General features: G+C 66.7%; 1 protein-coding gene across 1 annotated transcript; it reads right to left on the reverse strand.

Annotated features, from left to right (window-relative positions):
- Positions 1-696: 696 nt before the first annotated feature.
- IER5L (immediate early response 5 like) lies at positions 697-2,303 on the reverse strand. Its single transcript, XM_070066575.1, has one exon. The coding sequence runs from the start codon at positions 2,092-2,094 to the stop codon at positions 871-873; it is 1,224 nt and encodes a 407-aa protein (XP_069922676.1). The 5' UTR covers positions 2,095-2,303; the 3' UTR covers positions 697-870.
- Positions 2,304-18,225: the final 15,922 nt, after the last annotated feature.

The following is an 18,225-nucleotide window of genomic DNA, read 5'->3' on the forward strand; positions in this document are numbered from 1 at the left end:
CGGGGTGCGCGGGGGGCCCCACCTGCGTACAACAAAAGGCTTTTCGGTTAGACAGGCCCCGCCGGGCCGGAGACACGGGCAGGCGCGGACAATGCTGGGGGCCGGGGAACCAGGTGCAGGCGTCCACTTCCTTTCTTGTTCGGGGCGCACCGCAGTGCTGGGCATGCCGGGAAGTGTAGTCCGCGGGCGCCCACCCCCGCCCCCTCCCCACGCCGCGTCCGAGCGGGTCGGGGTGTCCGGCGCCGCCCGCGGGCCCGGGAGACGCGCGGGGGCCGCGGAGCCGGAGAGGGGCGGGGCGGGGAGGGGCTCGAGAGCCCGCCCCGGGGAGAAAAGGGAAAGAAAAAAAAAAAGTTCAAGTGTTTTCATTTGGAGAACTTTGGAGGCCGCCCCCAGAGACGGAACGCGCCCCGAACGTCGCCTGCGCGCAGAGTTTGCCTTTGTTTTTGCTCGGGATTTCACAAGTGCCGGCCCTCGCCCCGCCGCGGGGCTCGGGGCACGCAACGCCGCGCCGCCCCGGGGGGCCTGCCGCCCGGCCGCGCCCCCCGCCGCCCCCCGGGCAGCGGCCCCCCAGCCCCCGCCCCACGCGCCCGGCTGGACGCCGCGGCGACCCCAACCTCGGAGCTGGAGAGGAGTGGGGGAGACACAAAGCAGACTTAAACGGGCGCTTTTTCGCTGCAAAAAAATAAAAGTCCAAGGTTTTCGATTTCTCTCTCTCTCTGTCTTTTATTTTACAATTTATAAAACATCGGCCGCCGCCCCCCCACCCCCCTCACTGCGTGCCCCCAGCTCAGCCCCGGCCAGGGGCTCGCCGCTTGTCTTTGTCTGTCCCCGGCCCCGCGGGGCCCCGGGGCCCCGTGCCCTCGCAGCTCCCTAGAAGGCGACAATAGCCCGAGTCCAGGCGCCGAGGCTGGCGAGCGCCTGCTTGGCGCACAGCTGCCCGTTGAGCGGCGGCGGCTGTTGCTCCGAGGAGTCCGGCTGTCGGCTCACCAGCCCCGAGAAGCCGGAGCCAAAGATGGAGATCAAGTTTGAGATGTTGGACGCGTCCGGAGACGAGTCCGGGCAGAAGTCCTCGAAGCGGGCGCGCTTGCAGGGGGCGAAGGGGGCGCCCCCGGGGGGCTCGGCCCCCAGCTCGCCCGCGTCCTCCTCGTCGCCGTCGTCCTCCTCCTCCTGGCCGGGGTAATACTTGCGCTTGCAGCCGGAGGCGGACGCCAGGCCGGGTCCCGGAGCGCCCTGGCCACAGCAGGGGCAGTGGGCGGAGGCGCAGCAGTCCTGGTGCAAGTAGCCGTTCTCCACCGTGGTCACCACGTGAGTGTCCAGGTCCAGTACGGTGGTCTGGCTGCTGCAGTGCACGCTGAAGTCCGAGGGGGCCGGGTACGCGCCCCGGTAGAAGCCAGGGGAGGAGGCGGGGGCCGGGGAGGCGGGCGGGGAGGCGGCGGCGGCGGCCGGAGGGGCGGCCCCGGGGGGCGCGGAGGGCGCGGAGCAGGCGGCCGAGGCGCGAGGGTCCCGCGGGCAGAGCGCGGAGGGCGCGGGCGGCGGCGGCGGCAGCGACAGCGGCGCAGGAGCCGGCTGCAGCGGCTCCAAGGGCTGCCCGCGGTGGGGCGCGCCGTGCGGCGGATGGAGCGCGGCGCACCCGGGCGGCTCCGTGAGCGCCCCCGCGCCGCCCGCGGGCGCCCCGGCCGCCGCGCAGCCCCTGGGCGCCGGGTGCTGGAGCTGGTGCAGCTGCTGCTGGAGGTGCAGCTGGTGGAGCTGGTGGAGCTGGTGCAGCTGGTGCCGAGCGGCCGGCTCGCGCGCCTCCGCGTCCCCGCCGCCGCCGCCAAGTTGGAGCGGGCCGAAGTCGGCCGCGCTGGCGGGCATGCCGGGCGCCGCGTACGCGAGGTGCTGGTGCTGGGGCGGCTGCTGCTGCTGCTGCTGCTGCTGCTGGCGCCGGTAGAGCTCGGCGTAGCGCTCGTTCAGGTAGAGCTGGCGCGCGTTGCGGAGGACGTAGGACACCAGGAGGTTCTTGTGCAGCTTGATGCCGCCGCGCTGGGTCCGGGAGCTGTGGATCTTGCGCAGGGAGATGCTGATCAGGCTCTGGGCGTCCAGGGCGCACTCCATGCTCCCGCGGAGACGGCGGCGGCAAAGCAGCCGCCGCCGCCGCCGCTGCTAAGGCTGCCGCTGTTTCGGCCTCCAGCCGGCCGCCGGGGCGCCGCCGGGCACGGGGAACGAAGCCCGGGTCAGCGGGTCGGCTGCGCTCCGAGAGGAGCCGCCACCATGCGTTGCGCGCCACCCGCGGGCTCGCGCTCCCCGCGCGGCGCCAAAGCAATGAGCCTCGGCCGGCCCCGGCCCCAGCTATTTAGCCGGGTGCCCGGGCCCCGCCCCACACCGGCTGAGCCAATAGGAGTGCGCAGAGCCTCCCGAGTGACAGGGGCTGCCCGCCCCGGGGCCACCCGGCCGGCCAATCAGACCAAGGCGGTTCCTTTGTGCTATTCAAATACCGAACGGGCCTCCAACGCCGCCGCTGCCTCGAATGTTCTCCTGGGGCCGCGGCGCCGCGCGGGACTCGGAGCCGCCGGGGTCGCGGTCTGCAGCGCGGGTCGCCTCGCGGCGGCCACTGCGGAGCCCGCGGCTGCCCCGGGCCTGGCTCCTAGGAGCTGAGGGATCGACTCACCTGGGCACCGCGGCGACAGCTCCTCCCCCTTCCGCACGGCTGGGCCTCACCTGCAGCAGGTGCGCGCGGCTCCCGGCTCCCGGCCACGCGGCGCCTCCTCCTCCTCCTCCTCTGCTGGGCCCCGGATGATTCTCGGGAGCCGAGGCCTTTGCGAGGGGTCAGTGGGGGCGCCGGCCTGACGCGGGGGGACCCCCGGAGGAGAGAGGTTTGGGGTTCCCTCCCGCGCAGAGGATGCGGGCCTGGCTCCCCGACTTTGTGGCCCAGGTCTCTCTGAATGCCCACGGAAGGGCCGTCCTCCCACGGGAGAAGCCCGCGCATGGTCACTACTGTCCTCCGCGGAGACGGCTCCGAGGGGGCGGGGTAGACACCTGGCCACCAGGCGCGGCCCCTGGTCTCCTAATCTGGGCCTCTGTAACCTCCCCTTCCCTGCCTGGCTGGGGCAATGGCGATGGGCTTATTACCCGGTGCCTAGCATGGGGCAGGCCCCTGCCAGAAGTGCCCGGACTCCTTGCTGCACCACTGGGCAGGGCAGGGGCCATGGGCGCCAAGAGGAGTGACCTGGGCCCCCACGGAGCTGCTGCCCACAGAGCCAGGGTCTGGGCCGGGCCGGGGACCTCCAGACTGCAGGTGAATGCCAGGGCGGGGGCACTGGCCAGCTGTGTTGACAAGGTTTCCCTTCTCACCGGCGGTCGTCCAGAGCCAGCTTCTCCCCACCGGGGACAGAGACGGTCAGAGGACAGTGGACAGGACTGCTGCTTCCCATTCCCAGCACTCTGTCGGGACCCGGAGGCCACGCGGGTGACGGCTGCTTGGAGAGGGGTCCGAGGAACTAGGGTGGCACTGCGCCAGGAGCCCCTGCGGTCACCTGAGGAGGGGGCCTGGGAGTCAGGAGTTCATGGGGGGCTGGAGGGGGCCCGGGGGCAGACCTCCTGCTGTTTCAGGTCCTCTCTCCCTGGGGCCGATCTCAGCTCCTGCATCTCCCCTTGGTGGGTCAGAGACCCCGTCTACCTGGACTCCCTTTCTTTCTGTTTTCTTACATTGTTTATTTGAAAGGCAGAGATACAGAGTGAGGGAGAGGAGAGAGAGAGGGAGAGAGACCCTCCATCGGCTCGTTCGCTCCCTAAATGACCGCAACGACCAGGGCTGGGCCAGGCTGAAGCCAGGAGCCAGGAGCTTCTTCCGGGTCTCCCACAATGGGTGCAGGGGCGCAGGGACTTGGGCCATCCTCCACTGCTTTCCCAGGTGCATTAATAGGGAGCTGGATCGGAAGTGGAGCAGCCGGGACTCGAAGTGGAGCAGCCGGGACTCGCACCGGCGCCCACATGGATTAACCCGCTGAGCCACAGCACAGCCCCAGTCTCCTTTCCTAGTCAGAATTCTCGGGGGCGGGGGGCAGCGCTGTGGCCAGCAGGTTAAACCCCGGCCCAAAGTGCTGTATCCCATATGGGTGTGGCCGGGGCCTGCCCAGGGTCATGTGGCTGCAGGCCCAGGGCTCTGTGCTTGCCTGGCAGCAATGAACCGGTCTGGGCGCCTGTGCCCAGCAGCACTGCTCCCTGCGCCCCCCGCAGGAGCCGGATGGAAATTCCAAGGACACGCACGCGTCCCAGATGCGATGGCACCTGTAGCTGACAATGCACTGCGCGTTCCTTCCCTAGCGCGTCTCAAAGTCACACGAAGCCAGGTTTGAGGTCCAGCACCGGCCCGCGGAGGGGACCGGGGCTCTTGTCCACGTCCCAGCTGGAGGGCTCCAGGACGTGCTGTTCCGCCTGTCGCAGGCTTTCCTTCTGTCCTTGCCCAGGAGCTACCGGGGAAACCGAGTCCGGGCTCATGTGCCATGCTAGAGCCCGAGCGGCTGGGAAGCGGTGGAGCCAGGATTTGAACCCAGGGCCCGGGCTTGCTGGGGGTCTGTGGAGCGGAGCGTGCATCTCAGGACCCGGCTGCTGTGACGGTGAGCTCGCCTGGACTCCTCCCCGCCCATTCCTGCCGCCTGCTCTGGGATGGAGCTGCAGGAGCCGTGGCGCTGGCTCTCAGTCCCCGCCCAGCTGCTCTGGGCCCAGAGCTGGGTGGGGGGCAGGGGAGCCGGGCCTCTCCTCTTGGCACCACTCAGCCCCCACCCAGCCTCTGCCACAGGCGGGTCGTGAGCCCTGGTACTAGGGCCCTTTCCGGGCAGGCGTGGTGACACTGGCATCCCACAGCAGCGCAGGTGTGGGTCCCGGCTGCTCCACTTCCGATCCAGAAAGCAGCAGAAGGGGTCCTTGCCCCTGCATGGGAGACCCAGTGGAGCTCGGGCTCCTGGCCTCAGCCTGACCAGGTACTGGCCAGCCTGCCCCTCTGGGGCGTGAAGCAGCTGATGGAAGATCCCTCTCTCTCTCTCTCTCTCTCTCTCTCTCTCTCTCTCTGCCTTTCACATGGGTAAATATGTCTTCACCCCTCACGTGGCCCCCTCCTTGTCTGAGGCCCACTCACTCGGTCACCCCCTCTCTTCCCAGGAATCGGGGGGTGGGGTGGTGGGGGAGGGCTGAACGGTTGTCTGTCTTTATAAGAACACTTGGTCTTTTTTGGGGTGGCCTAGGGCGGGGAGTGGCTGAAGGGGGCGGGGCTCCAGCCGAGCCATCTGGTGGTTGCGGGGCACACAGTAGGCACTCGTGGCCTTTATGGTGCAGGTGAGGTGCAGGGGAGGCCGCCATGGCTCAGGGCAGGGCAGCGGGGTGCGGGCGGTTATCTCCTAGGTTGTGCAGCGCGACTGGGGGCAGCACGGAGCGGGCCAGGCTGCGTGGGTCGGGGGGCTGGCCTCTGGTGTCTGGGTCCCCGAGGAAGGTTGGGGCGCTCGCCTTCCCTGGAGCTGGGGAGGCTGTGTCTGGCCCTGAGTCACCGCTCCTTGGAGGACGATACTGAACGCTTCAGTATTTACCGAGCGCCTGCCGGGGCGGCTGGAGCAGGGTGCGGCGCCGCGGGGGACCTGGGCTCCCGGCGAGCTCCAGGTAGTGTCAGCCCTGCCTCTGAGCACAGCCGCGGCACAGGCACTGGAAGCCACCTCCGGGCTGCCCTCCTGGGGCCGGGAGGCATCTGGGAAGGGTCCTGGTGGCCAGTGGGCTCTGTCCCGTGGGGCCGGGCTGAGGGGGCAGGGCGAACTGGGAGACGGGCTTGGGATTCATTTGTTCATTTTCTCCTGGTAGTTCCAGAACCTTCTTTTGGAATCACTGGGAATGGACCAGGGAAGAAGACGTGAGAGGCCACGATTCAGAGGGGAGCGGACAGGATCAGCCGACCCACAGTAGTGGCTGGGGGTGGGGGGAAGTGGCAGGGGAGGGGTGGTGACTGGCGGGAGGGGTCGGTGGCCTGGAGGAGGTGGTGTGGGGGTGGGGCCGCAGAGGGGGGCTTCCAGCAGAGAGATCAGCAGGGGGCCCAGCAAAGGGGCTGGTACACAGTAGGCGCTCAATAAATACTTGTGGCCTAAGTAAGTCAATGCATGCAAGTATGCAGCAGACGTTGGTCAGAGCTGGAAGGGCCTGGAGGACAGACTTCTCCCACGTTCGATCTCAGGTCTGTGGAGGGGCGGGGACTGACGTGCTCAGGGCACCAGGCCAGAGCGGGGGCCGGAAGCCAGACGTCCCCTTCCTGGTCCGGCCTGCAGCTGCCCCAGTGCCGTCTCTGTGGCTAGGGGTGGACCAGGCCACCGCAGGGGTCACTGTGGCCGGAGGTGCTTAGATGGGGATGTTTGGGGCAGCACCCACGGAGGCTGTTCTGTGGCCGGCGGCACGGGCAGTGAGGCCGGGGTCCTGCACAGAACCGGCCAAGGGGAGGGCAGCAACCCGCCAGTGTCCTGACAACAGGCCCTTGGGTGCACCAAGACAGACCAAGGGCGGCTTGGTGAGGCAGAGCTGCTGCCGCGTGGGCCGAGTCTCCATGGCAATCAATGGGGTGGGGTCAGCGACATCCCCATTTCGTGGATGAGTCCACGGAGGCGCGGCGAGCCTGGGCGACTTGCCGGGGTTACACAGCAAGGAAGGAGTGACAGGGCTGGGGGGGCGGGGGTGCTCTGAGCAGCGGGAGGGGTGGAGGCCCCACTGCTCCGTTCACTGGTCTTCTGGGTGAACCGTGGACCGTGAGGTATCTTGCCCCGGGCCTCTGCCCAGCACTTGCAGAGGGGGCCGAGTGCCCCTTGGTCTTAGGTTGGCTGGTTCACTCACTCACCGTGGCCTCAATGCTGGCGCTGCGCCGAGCCGTGGGAACGCAGGCAGCTCTCACGGCCCGGAGCCAGGCTGAGGGAGCCTCTTAATCTCCTGGGCCAAATCCGATCGACGAGTAGTGTCTGCCTGGAGCCCCGGGGTGGGAAGGGATCTGGCACATGCCCCAGTTGATTAGTGATGTCTGCAAGGGGCTCAGCTGGGAGCCAGGTGGGGAGCACGGTGGGGTGAAGGGGCTGTCCTGGGGTGCAGATGCGGTCCTGGTCTGACAGAGTGGGGGCCAGGGGGGTCAGGAGACGCAGGTTCCGGCCCTGGACTGGCCCTGTTATGCCCAGCCGCGAGCCACTGCCTGTCGTGGGCCTCAGTTTCCCCACTGGCCCATTTTCCTCTGCAAAGCCGCGGGGATGAGTCCTTGAAATGAAGCGAGAAGCCTCCCCCCCATTTCTCGGAAACCTCTAGAAGCCACCCCCCCCCAGACAGGCCAGGGTCACCCTGGGCGGCCTGGGCAGGGGTGGGGGCGCAGACCTCTGGCTCCCCGAGTCTGGGCCTGGCTGCTGCAGCCAGGAGCTCCTTGGAGCCAGCAGCCGAATCTTGGGTTTTTCCCACTTGAGCGGGGGTGGGGTGGGGGCGCAGCACGCATGGGGTCTGCCTACCCTCCCCGCCCAGGAACGAGAGTGGGCGCCGTGCGCCAGGCCCGGGACGGCGCTGAGGTGTCTTCCTCCCCCTAAAGCGCTCTGACAAGGTGAGGGGTCCCCGAGCCCCCCGTACAGTCCAGGAAACAGGCTGCGAGAGGGGAGCCCGGACCTGGGGCCGAGCGAGCCCCTCCTCCGGCCGGGCCGGGTCACCCGTTCATTCCTTTGTCCATGCATCTTCCTGTTCTTCCGCAAACATTAAGTGCCTGCTGTGTGCGGGCTCTGGGTCAGCTCCCAGGGGCCTCCCTGAGACTGGCCACGGGGACCAGCAGGTGAAGAGATGGGGCGACAGGGCTTCCAGCCCCTCACCCAGCCCCCGCTTCGCGGGCTGACGCCCAGCAAGGCCGTTCCGGAGCCCCCGCGCGGCCCACCCTCGTGAGTGCCGCTGGCCAGGAGCCAAGCAGAGTGTTTGCTTTTGTTGTGAGAGCGTTTCTCAAGAACTCACTTCTCAAGTATGTGCCTGAGTGTGTGTGTATGTGCGTGTGTGCGTGTGCGTGTGTGTATGAGTGAATGTGCACGATTGCACGTGTGTATGTGTACATGTGCATGTGTGTGGAGCATGAGTTGTGTGTGCACGTGAGCATGCGTGTGCATATGTGTGCATGAGCGTGTGTGTTCACATGTTTGTGCAGTGTGTATGAGTGAATGTGCATGCATGCATGAACGTGCACATGTGTGCATCTGTGTGTGCACATATGTACAGGGCATGTGCATGTGTGTGCATGAGTGTGTGCGTGTGCGCATGTGTGCACGTGTGCATATGTGTACATCTCTGTGTGCACATGTGTACATGGGCATGTGCAGTGTGTGCACGAGGTGTGTGCACATGTGCATGAGTGTGTATGTGTGTGCATGTGTGCACGAGGTGTGCATGCGTGTGCATGAGCACGTGTGTGCACGTGTGTATAAGCGGCTGTTTGCACATACATGTGCATGCTTGCATGAGTGTGTGCATGTGTGCACCAGTGTGCACGAGTGTTTGTGCCTGTGTGCACGTGTGTGCGTGCATGAGTGTGTGCATGTGTGTGCGTGGGCGAGAGGGACTGTGGGAGGGAGCCTTGCCTGTGACCTCCCAGCGGCTGAGCCGGGGAGAGGGGAGGGGAGAGACCCCAGGCAGGAGCACGGAGCCCAGTGGCTTGTGCGGGGGATGGGACCTTTCCCAGGACGGCCCCCAGGGTGGGTGAAGCAGGTCTCTGCGTGGTAGCTCCAGTGCCCTCGTCTTAGCTTATTTATTGAGCACCTACTGTATACTAGCCCTGCAGCTCTCCCCGTGAACCAGCTCATTGTGTCTGTGGGATAGGACTTGGGGTGGAGGTGCCGTTAGTATCAGGCCCATTTCACAGACGAGAGGTGGAGACGACTGGAACCCACCAGCTTGCCCGCAGAGCAGGCCCCTCTGGGCCCGGGAAGGCACCGGGCAGCGAGAGCCGGGGCCCGTGATGGTCCAAGCGCACCTGTGCACGCGCCGACTGCCCCCGCTCAGATCCCAGCCCGCTGCCACCGCTTTCCCGAGCTCTGCCTGGGGCTGCTGGTCTCTGCCAGCCTGGTCCTCCCTCCCGGCTGGGGCGGTGCTCCCTCCCGGCTGGGGCGGTCCTCCCTCCTGGCTGGGGTGGTCCTCTGCTCGGCCAGGAGGTCAGCTTTAGACCCGCTGCCTCGTTCGTGAGAAAAAGGGACATTCTTTAAAACGTGTTGCTGATTTATTAGAAAGGTAGAGTTACGACACCCACACCCACACACACACACACACGCACGCACACACACACACGCACACACACACGCACACACACACGCACACGCACACACACACGCACGCACACACGCACACACACACGCACACACACACGCACACACACACCCACGCACACACACACGCACACACACACGCACACACACACAGGGCTTCCACCTGCTGGCTCACTCCCCAGACGCCTACAGCTTTCGGAGCTGGGCCAGGAACTCCATCGGAGCGTCCGCCACGGGAGCCAGGAGCCCAGGCGCTCGGCCGTCTTCCGCCGCCTCCGGGTGCACGAGGAGGAGGCTGGACTGGCAGCGGGGGCAGCCCCTGGAGTCCAGCTGCCCTGGTGCAGGGCGTGGGCTTCCCCAGGGGTGGCCTCGCTGCCCAGCGCCTGCCCCACGGTGGCTTCCTAAAGGGCCGGCGGCGCCAGGCAGGGTTTGCTGCAGTGACAGACATGCTGGCCCCTTGGTGGCCTCGCCGGGCTCCTCCCACCGTGCGATTCTGTGCCCAGAGCCTCCCACCGCGGGGGCCACGCGGGGTCTGTGCCCCTGCTCCAGCTTTGCCCGGATCCCTGCGTACGGAAACACACCCGACCCGACCCGGGGGCAGGCGGCCCTGCCTCCCCCTGGGCCGACACAGCCCTTCCGTGGGCGGGGGACTGGGGGAGGACTCGCTGGTTCGCTTCCCTGGCTGATGACGGCTGTTGAGTGAGCACCGTGTCCGGAGTCCGTGCAGGCCCTAAGGGAGGCCCAGGCTGCGGCGGCCTGCACGGCACTCGTGCAGGCGCGTTTACTTCTGTGGACCACAGCTTCATTTCTCACGGTACCAGCAGTCGCGGGCTCGCTTCCGGCCGAGGCACCTGCCTCCCGCCATCTGGGCTCACCATGGACAGCAGCACAGCGCGGGTGGCGCTCCGGCGGCACCTGCCCCTGTGAGCCACTCAGCTCTGGCCCCCCGCGGGCGAGGCAGCGCAGACAGGGCTTCCAGGGTCCCAGAGGAGGGGAGGGAGGATGCTGTATTCAGAACTCAGGATGGCCTGGGCTGTGTGCTCACGGTTCGTGGGGTTTTATCTTGTTTTTAAAAAGATTTATTTATTTTATTTGAAAGGCTGAGTTACAGAGAGAGGGGTGGATATTGAAAGAGAGAGAGAGAGAGAGAGAGAGAGAGAGAGATTGAGAGAGAGAGAGAGATTGAGAGATTGAGAGAGAGAATCGATCTTCCATCTGCTGGGTCACTCCCCAAATTGCCACGATGGCCAGGCTGGGCCACGCAGAATCCAGGAGCTGTGTAAACATCTCATCTCAGGGGCCGGCGCTGTGGCGCAGCGGGTAAAGCCGCCACCTGCAGCACCCGCATCCCATGTGGGCGCCGGTTTGAGTCCCGGCTGCTCCACTTCTGATCCAGCTCTCTGCTGTGGCCGGGGAAAAGCAGAGGAAACAGTCCCTGGCACCTGCGTGGGAAACTCAGATGGAGTCCCTGGCTCCTGACTTCAGACCGGCCCAGCTGCGGCCATTGATGGCCATCTGGGAAGTGAACCAGCGCATGGACTGACACTCTCTCTCTCTCTCTCTCTCTCTCTCTCTCTCTCTCTCTCTCTCTCTCTCTCTAACTCTGACTTTCAAATAAATAAATGAATCTTTAACCGCCCCTCCCAGGCGCTTGTATCATACCCATTCTACAGATTCGGAGATCAAGGTCCCCCACGGAGCCTATGCCCTCCTGTCCCAGAGCCCTTGTTCTGCGCCACCCCAGGACGCTGGCCCCAGCCCGTCTCCCAGATGAGGGGACCGAGGGCACGGGGCTCCCCTGCTCAGCCTCGGGGTGCAGGGTTGGAAGGTGGCGGGGCCAGGGCTGCCACACCAGTCTCTGCTTCCGCAGGACCCACGAGCTCATGGTGCTGCTGCGTCTGCGTGGGCCAGACCCCCAGGGAGCAGCCCCCAGGGGACTGGGCTTGGGCCAGAGGGAATCCCTTCCGGCAGGGCCAAGGGGCAGCGATCAGCGGTGGCGGCGGGTGGCGGCGGGGTCTTCGCAGGACGCTGGCCTGGGCTCTGGCCAAGCTCCTCCCACCGAGGGGCATCGGCTCCACCCCCAGCCCCCTACTAGGCTGTGGGGCATGGGGGGCACAGCTCCGCCGTGAGAATCCCCGGCCTGGAGCCGCAGCCCGGACGAAGACCGTGCGCGCGAGGCTGCTTGGTACCTGGCGCGGTCCCTCCGTGCTGAGCTGGCTGCCGGGGGCCGGGGCAGAGCCCCCCGCTCCAGGGCCTCGCGGAAGGCGCCGCCAGGGAGCCGAGCTGCGGGCAGAGGGCCCCTTTCCGGCTCGCTTTCCTCCTCCGCCTGGTGGGGACCGCGGACCGTGTAGAAAGCTCCGGGACACGCCCATCGGACCGGCATCCCAGCCCAGCCCACAGCACACGGGGGAGCGTGGGGGCTTCCCCCGTGTCCGCCCAGCCGCGCTCGGGCCCCCAGCTCCCGGCAAGAGGCACGACCCAAGCTTCCCCCGGCCCACGGCGGGGGCCACGGGGGCAGCCAGCTGCCCACGCCCGGCTCCTGCGATCCCAGCACCGCGCCCTTGGCAGAGTGTGGAGAGAAAACCGTGCGGTAGCAATTTTCCTGTTGGAAATCTGGCAAGGTGACTAGAGATTCTAGAAGTTTCTCCGCTTATCAAGGACTCTTGTCTGAGCAAATTCACTGCTACGAGAATCAAGGACTCGATTCCTTTTAGCTGTATTTGTTTCAGATGTCTATGAATTTGCCTTTGAGCGTTGCTTTGGCTACATCTTAAAAAATATTTGTTTATTTTATATGAAAGGCAGAGTTACAGAGAGGCAGAGAGAGAGAGAGAGAGAGAGAGAGAGGTCTTCCATTCACTGGTTCACTCCCCAGATGGTCACAACAGCTGGAGCTACGTCGATCCAAAGCCAGGAGCCAGGAGCTTCTTCCAGGTCTCCCACGTGGGTGCAGGGGCCCAAGCACTTGGACCATCTTCCACTGCTTTCCCAGGCCCCAGCAGAGAGCTGGATCAGAAGCAGAGTGCCCCGGACTCGAACTGGCGCTCGGGTGCGGGACGCTGGCATTGCAGACGGCAGCCCAACCCTCTGCACCACGACGCCGGCCCCAGCGGTGGGCTCCGGACAGCTCCAAACACCTGCAAACACCTGCAGGTCCAGGCACCGTGGCCACGGCCCTCCGCTCCTCGTCGTCGACACGGACAGCCAGAACCGGTTGCATTCATTCGAAGGAGCTGAGCGCCGAGGGCGAGGCCGGTCCTGCTGGCCGCCGCTGGCTCCTGTGACGTTGGTGGCGGCCACCGTGAACGGGTCCCGCAAGCATGGCGTCGCATGGAAGGAGCGCATGGTTACAGGGGCTTCCTGCGGGCTTGTCTGCGGGGGGGAGGCTGGGCTGCTGCTCTCTCCGCTTCGCTTTCCCCTCTGCCGACGACCACAGGAGTCCCCCTCTGTGGCTAAAACCCACACTTTCCAGCCCCTGCTGTGGCGTAGCAGGTAAAGCCGCCGCCTGCAGTGCCGGCATCCCATATGGGTGCCAGTTCGAGTCCCGGCTGCCCCACTTCTGATCCAGCTCTCTGCTGTGGCCTGGGAAAGCAGTGGAAGATGGTTCAAGTGCTTGGGCTCCTGCACTCGCGTGGGAGACCCGGAAGCTCCTGGCTCCTGGCTTCAGATCAGCGCAGCTCCGGCCGTTGCAGCCAATTGGGGAGTGAACGAGCGGATGGAAGACCTCTCTCTCTCTCCCCCTCTCCCTCTCTCTCTGCCTCTGCCTCTCTGTAACTCTGCCTTTCAAATAAATAAATAAACCTTAAAAAAAAAAACCCTGCACTTTCATATGAGCACCGCGTGCCAGCCGGGTGCAACACTGGGGCCCCAAACCCGCACTCTGAATGTGATCTGGGAGGCGGCGGGAGACCCCCCCCCCCCAGTCACGAGGGTCTTTCACAGAGAAACCATCCTGCAGCTCCTTTAAAAAACTTACTTGAAAGGCAGAGCGAGCTTGAGGGAGGGCGAGAGAGCGGAAGAGAGAGGCCTTCTGCCCGCCGGCTTACTCCCCGCATGGCCGCCACAGCCAGGGCTGGGCCAGCCACTGACCGGGCCGGGCTCCATCCGGTCTCCCGGCACCTGGGCCGCCCTCCGCTGCTTCCCCAGCCGCATCCGCAGGGAGCTGGGTGGGAAGGGGAGCAGGTGCTGGGGCAGGGAGCCGGCGGAGCCCACCCCACCGCCGGCGCTGTCATCCCCAGCCCTGGCCTCACTGCGGCGGCCGCCTGGGCAGGCTCCGAGCCTATGTCCCCATTCTGTGGATGAGGAAGCTGAGGCTGGCCGGTCGCTCCCCAGTCCCCCCCACCCCCACCCCGGCCCGGGAGGGGTGGGCTGTGATTCACAGGGACGCCTGTGCGGCAGGGCACGGTCACGGTCACACTGACCCGGCCTGGAGACCGCCCGTTCCCAGGCTCGGCCTCGCTGTCGGCCAGCACTTCCTGCCCCGCGGGCGGGCGGCGGGACAGCGCCTGCCTGGGGTGGCGGGCGCCAGCCCGCCCTGAGCCGAGTCTGCGGGAAGAGTCAGGAGTGCCCACAGTCTGACGGCGGAGGCTGCCTCCACAGCCGGCCCCCACCCTCGGGAAGGGGGTCCTCCAGCCTGGAGCATGACTCCGCGCCTGTTTCTGCTCCTTCAAAAACACCTCCGCCGGGATGCCCTCCTTGCCAGCCCCGTGGGGCCCTTTCTCAGTCCCTGTGGCTCTGGCCACCTCTGCCCAAACCCCTCCTGTGGGTCTGAGGTCCGGTGGCGTCTGTCCATCCCCCAGGCGCTCTCTACTCCCTCACTGTTGGCTCCTTCTGGGGTTGGGGTGCGTGGGGGTAGGGCCACCCCTTAGGAGGCAGGAAAGCCCAGGCCCGGCTTCTGGGACCTCAGAGGACGCAACCTCCTCCCTTGTCGCTCTCTGCACCTGCCCGCTCCTGGCCCCGTCGCTCCAGCTGTCCGGCCGGGGTCGGCCACGTGCACACCCTGCGCCCCTGCGGCCTGGCTGGCTGAGTGCGGATCCTGGGAGCTCCCGGGGGGCCGGCCCTGGGCCTGGGCAGCTCCTCCTCTGCCCCCGCTCCCCGCGGCTCCTTCCTGGGGCTCGGAGGCCAGAAGGCACCCCCACCCTCTCCGGCCTCCGCACCACCAAGTCCCACGCACGAATTTCTCACGCAGGGAAACTGAGGCCCCGAGAGACGCCGGCCCTGCCCGTGCCCCTGCTCCCTCCTTGGCTCAGCTGCTCCAGGCTGGCCCTGCCGCCCACCCCTGTGACCCTCTCCAAGGGGCCCTGGGATTTGCTCTTGGCTGCAACTCAGAGAGGCGCAGACGGCCCTGCGGGAGGCCGCGGGACTGGGTAGCCCCCGGCTCCTGGAGCGCACGGCTGTCACCTTTAGAGCACCACAGGGCTGCTTCACCTCCAGGCATCAAGACAGCATCCCAGGCAGAAGCCTGGGGGTGGAGACTGGAGAAAGGTGAAGGGCAGGAGACCCCTGCCAAGGGAGTTCCTGTTTTATCAGAAAAAAATAAAAATAAAAAACAAACAACAACAAGAACAACAAGAACTCACCCTTGATTTCATGGTCGACCCCAGCAGGGGGCTCCTCAACTCATCCATCTCTTACTCTTTTTTAAAGATTTATTTATTTATTTGAAAGGCAGAGTGACACAGAGAGGGAGAGAGAGAGAGAGAGAGAGAGAGAGAGAAAGAGAGAGAGGGAGGGAGGTCTTCCATCTGCTGGTTCTCTCCCCAAATGGCCACAGCGGCCAGAGCTGTGCCGATCCAAAGCCGGGAGCCAGGAGCTTCCTCTGGGTCCCCCACGCGGGTGCAGGGCCCAAGCACTTGGGCCATCCTCCACTGCCTTCCCAGGCCACAGCAGAGAGCTGGATGGGAAGCGGAGCGGCCAGGACTTGAACCGGCGCCCACATGGGATGCGGCCCTGCAAGCAGCGGCTTTACCCGCCACAGCGCCGGCCCCATCTCCGCTCATCTCACGGCCAGAGTCGGGTGGAGGCCCAGGGCCGCAGGGCAGTCTGGGAAGAGGGTGTCCTTGTCGGGCGCGTCTCCCACAGGGACAGGAGCAGGGGCCTGCCGGCCGCCCCCTGCCGGCACACAGCAGGACGCCTCTGGCGTGTGTCCCGGGAGAGCGGGGGGGGGGGGGGGGGGGGGCGGGGAGGCTGGGCAGGTTCCCGGCGGCTCAAAGCAGAGGCGCCCGTGGGCGGGGAGGGGGCGCTGGGGAGGGGTCTACATTCCCCTCCCCAGGAGACCGAGCCCGCCCTTGGGACCTGCGCGTCTGCAGGAGGAGCCCAGGACCAGAGGCGCCGCTGCCCGCAGAGCTGTGCCCATTTCACAGACGGCCAGGCAGAGGCCCCGCCCCCGCCGAGGTCCTGGAGCTGTGGACGGCAGGGGCGGGTCCTGTCCAGTCTCTGAGTCAGCACCCAGGGCCCAGGGGCGGGCGCCTCCTCACCCTCGCCGGCTTCCGGCCGTGACCGGCAGCGGGCATGGGCGAGGGACGTGGAGACGGAGATGGAGACGCAGGGAGGATGCCCGGTGTCGGGGCCGCGTCCGCGTCTCCTGCCCACAGCCTGGCATTGTCGGGCTCTGCCGGCGCTCGGCTGGGGAGCAAGGAGCCCCGGCCTGGGGGGGAGAGCAGCCCCCTGGCCGGGCTGGGACACCTGACGGGGGGTGGGGAGGAGCCAGCCGGGTCCCAGGCTGCGCCCTGAAGCACCACGGCGGCTTTGCCAGGACAGCTGCCCGGAGAGAGTGTGGGACTTCAGGCAGACACGGGCGGGAGCCCACCTGGCAGAGGGCAGCACGCATGCGCCCCAGGCTAAAGTCGGAGCTGCCCAGTGTTACATTTGTTGCAAGTGAAGAGACCCTGCTACGGCGGCTTAAACAGATGGGAGGTTCTGGCTGACCCAACCAGAGCCCGGGTTGGAAGGGGCAGGTGCAGGGGGCCAGGCATCCTGGCTCTCGATTTGTGGAGTCCAGTTTCCCTAGTCACTGCCTCTCGATTGCAATGTGGCTTCTACACCTCCAGCCCTTGTGTCCGAGGTCCAGCCCTTGCGTCCGGAGCCCCTGGGGCCCTGTGCCTGCCCCGAGGCAGGAGGCTCAGCGTTGGCCTGCTGGGGAATGTTCTGGTTTCCAATCAAACTTTGAGATTTAACCCCCCCTCCCCCAGCCCTCTGTGTCTGCTGTTGGCTCAGATGACAGCCGCTAGGGCAGCGCTGTGGCGTAGCGGGTAAAGCCACCACCTGCAGTGCCCGCATCCTGTATGGGCGCTGGTTCGAGTCCCAGCTGCTCTACTTCCCATCCAGGCCCCTGCTAGGGCACCTGGGAAAGCAGCGGAAGATGGCCCAAGCGCTCGGGCCCCTGCACCTTCTTGGGAGGCCCGGATGGAGCTCCTGGCTCCCGGCTTTGAACGGGCCAGCCCTGACCATTGCGGCCATCTGGGGAGGGAACCAGCGGGTGGCAGAGCCCCCTCCCGCACCCCTTTCTCTCTCTCCTCTCTGTAACTCTGCCTTTCAAATCAATAAATAAGTCTTAAAAAAAAAAAAAGGCAACAGCACCGCCCTCCATGGGCCGCAGCACAGGGGCTGAAGTCTGTGTGCGGCCGGACGCCCCGCCCGCCCCGGCCACGTAACAGGTGCTCCCCGAGGGAGCGGCAGGGCCGCCGGGGAGCGCCACCGGGAAGCCGCCGACGCTGCGCAGCCGCGGAGGAGAGGGCGCGGGCGGCCTCCCGCGGCCCCGCCACGCCCACGCCGCGCCCTGCTCGGGAGGACTACAATCCCCAGAAATCCGCGGGGCGGGGAGCCGGCGCGCTCCGCCCAGCCCTGGGGCGCGGCATCATGGGAGTTGTAGTGCGGCCTCGCGCCGCCGCCTTGCGCAGGGCCGCTGATGCCCGCGGGGCTGGCAGGGGGCGCAGGCCTGGCCCTGGCAGGGTCTGCACCTGCCGAGGGCCCCTGGAGTGAACCCCGGAGAGGCGGGGGGCCCTGCCCGGCTCCGAAGCGTACTCCAGGGGATCCTTTGAGAGGCGGGGCTGGGGGCCTGCCCCGCCCAGGGCTTCTCGGACAGAGACCCCTGCGGGGTCCGACCTGGACCTAGAGTGCCCTGGCCGGCCCTGATCGTACCCCTTTGGTAGGCAGCGCTTAAGGCTGGGGTGGGCGGGAGAGGGCCGTAGCCCCCCCTCATCGAAAAGGCACTAGGGGTCCGCCAAGGGCGGGGTGGGGGTGGGGAGGCTTGGGCTGAGCTTCCAGGGTCCTCATGGTGCCCTGAGGGTCTGAGGGCAGAGAGGGGAGGGGCTGAGGGGGTGGGGAGGGAGCAGGCCCGCCCCCCTGGAAGGGCTGGGAGCCTCAGAAGGAGCCCATTGGAGGCCTGATGAGTGTGGCCAGGGGTCAGGGGCAGAGCCTGGACGCGGCCCAGAGGTCCAGCTTCCCAGGCCCTCGCTGGTCCTCAGAGGCAGGGGGCTTCCCAGCACAGGGCCGCCCCCAGAGCTGGCATGGGGCGTCCTGGGGTTGTCCCAGGAACAGGCAGGGCGCAGGGGGCACGGAACCGGAGACCCTCCCTGGGTTCAGCTGAGCGAGATCCAGGAGAAGCCCCTTCCCCGTTCACACCCCCCACACCCACACACAGAGGTGTGGAGCCCCTGGGCCGTGTTGGCTGCCCGGCTTGTCCCTGCCGTGGTCCTGGGGGCGCAGGACCACACTGCGCAGTCCAGTGTCTGGGCTGGGGCGGGGTGTCCGTTTCCCCGCTTGGAGGCCTGGCTCGGCTCTGGTTTGTCTTTGATTAATAAAAAATGGGCAAGGAAATCAAGTGCCCCTCACCAGTGCGGTTCAGACGGCAGGAAAACGACGTCTCCAGGCTCGGGGGCTTCCTGTTGGGCCAAGCCTGGAGCGCCGCGTGGGCTGGCCCCGCCCGTCCGCTCACCCTGGCCCCGGTGGGGCAGGT

This window comes from Oryctolagus cuniculus, chromosome 1, assembly GCF_964237555.1.
Source record: "Oryctolagus cuniculus chromosome 1, mOryCun1.1, whole genome shotgun sequence".
NCBI lineage: Eukaryota > Metazoa > Chordata > Mammalia > Lagomorpha > Leporidae > Oryctolagus > Oryctolagus cuniculus.

Coding starts and splice junctions, on each gene's coding strand:
- IER5L (XM_070066575.1), bottom strand. CDS start 2,094: ATGGAGTGCGCCCTGGACGCCCAGAGCCTGATCAGCATCTCCCTGCGC.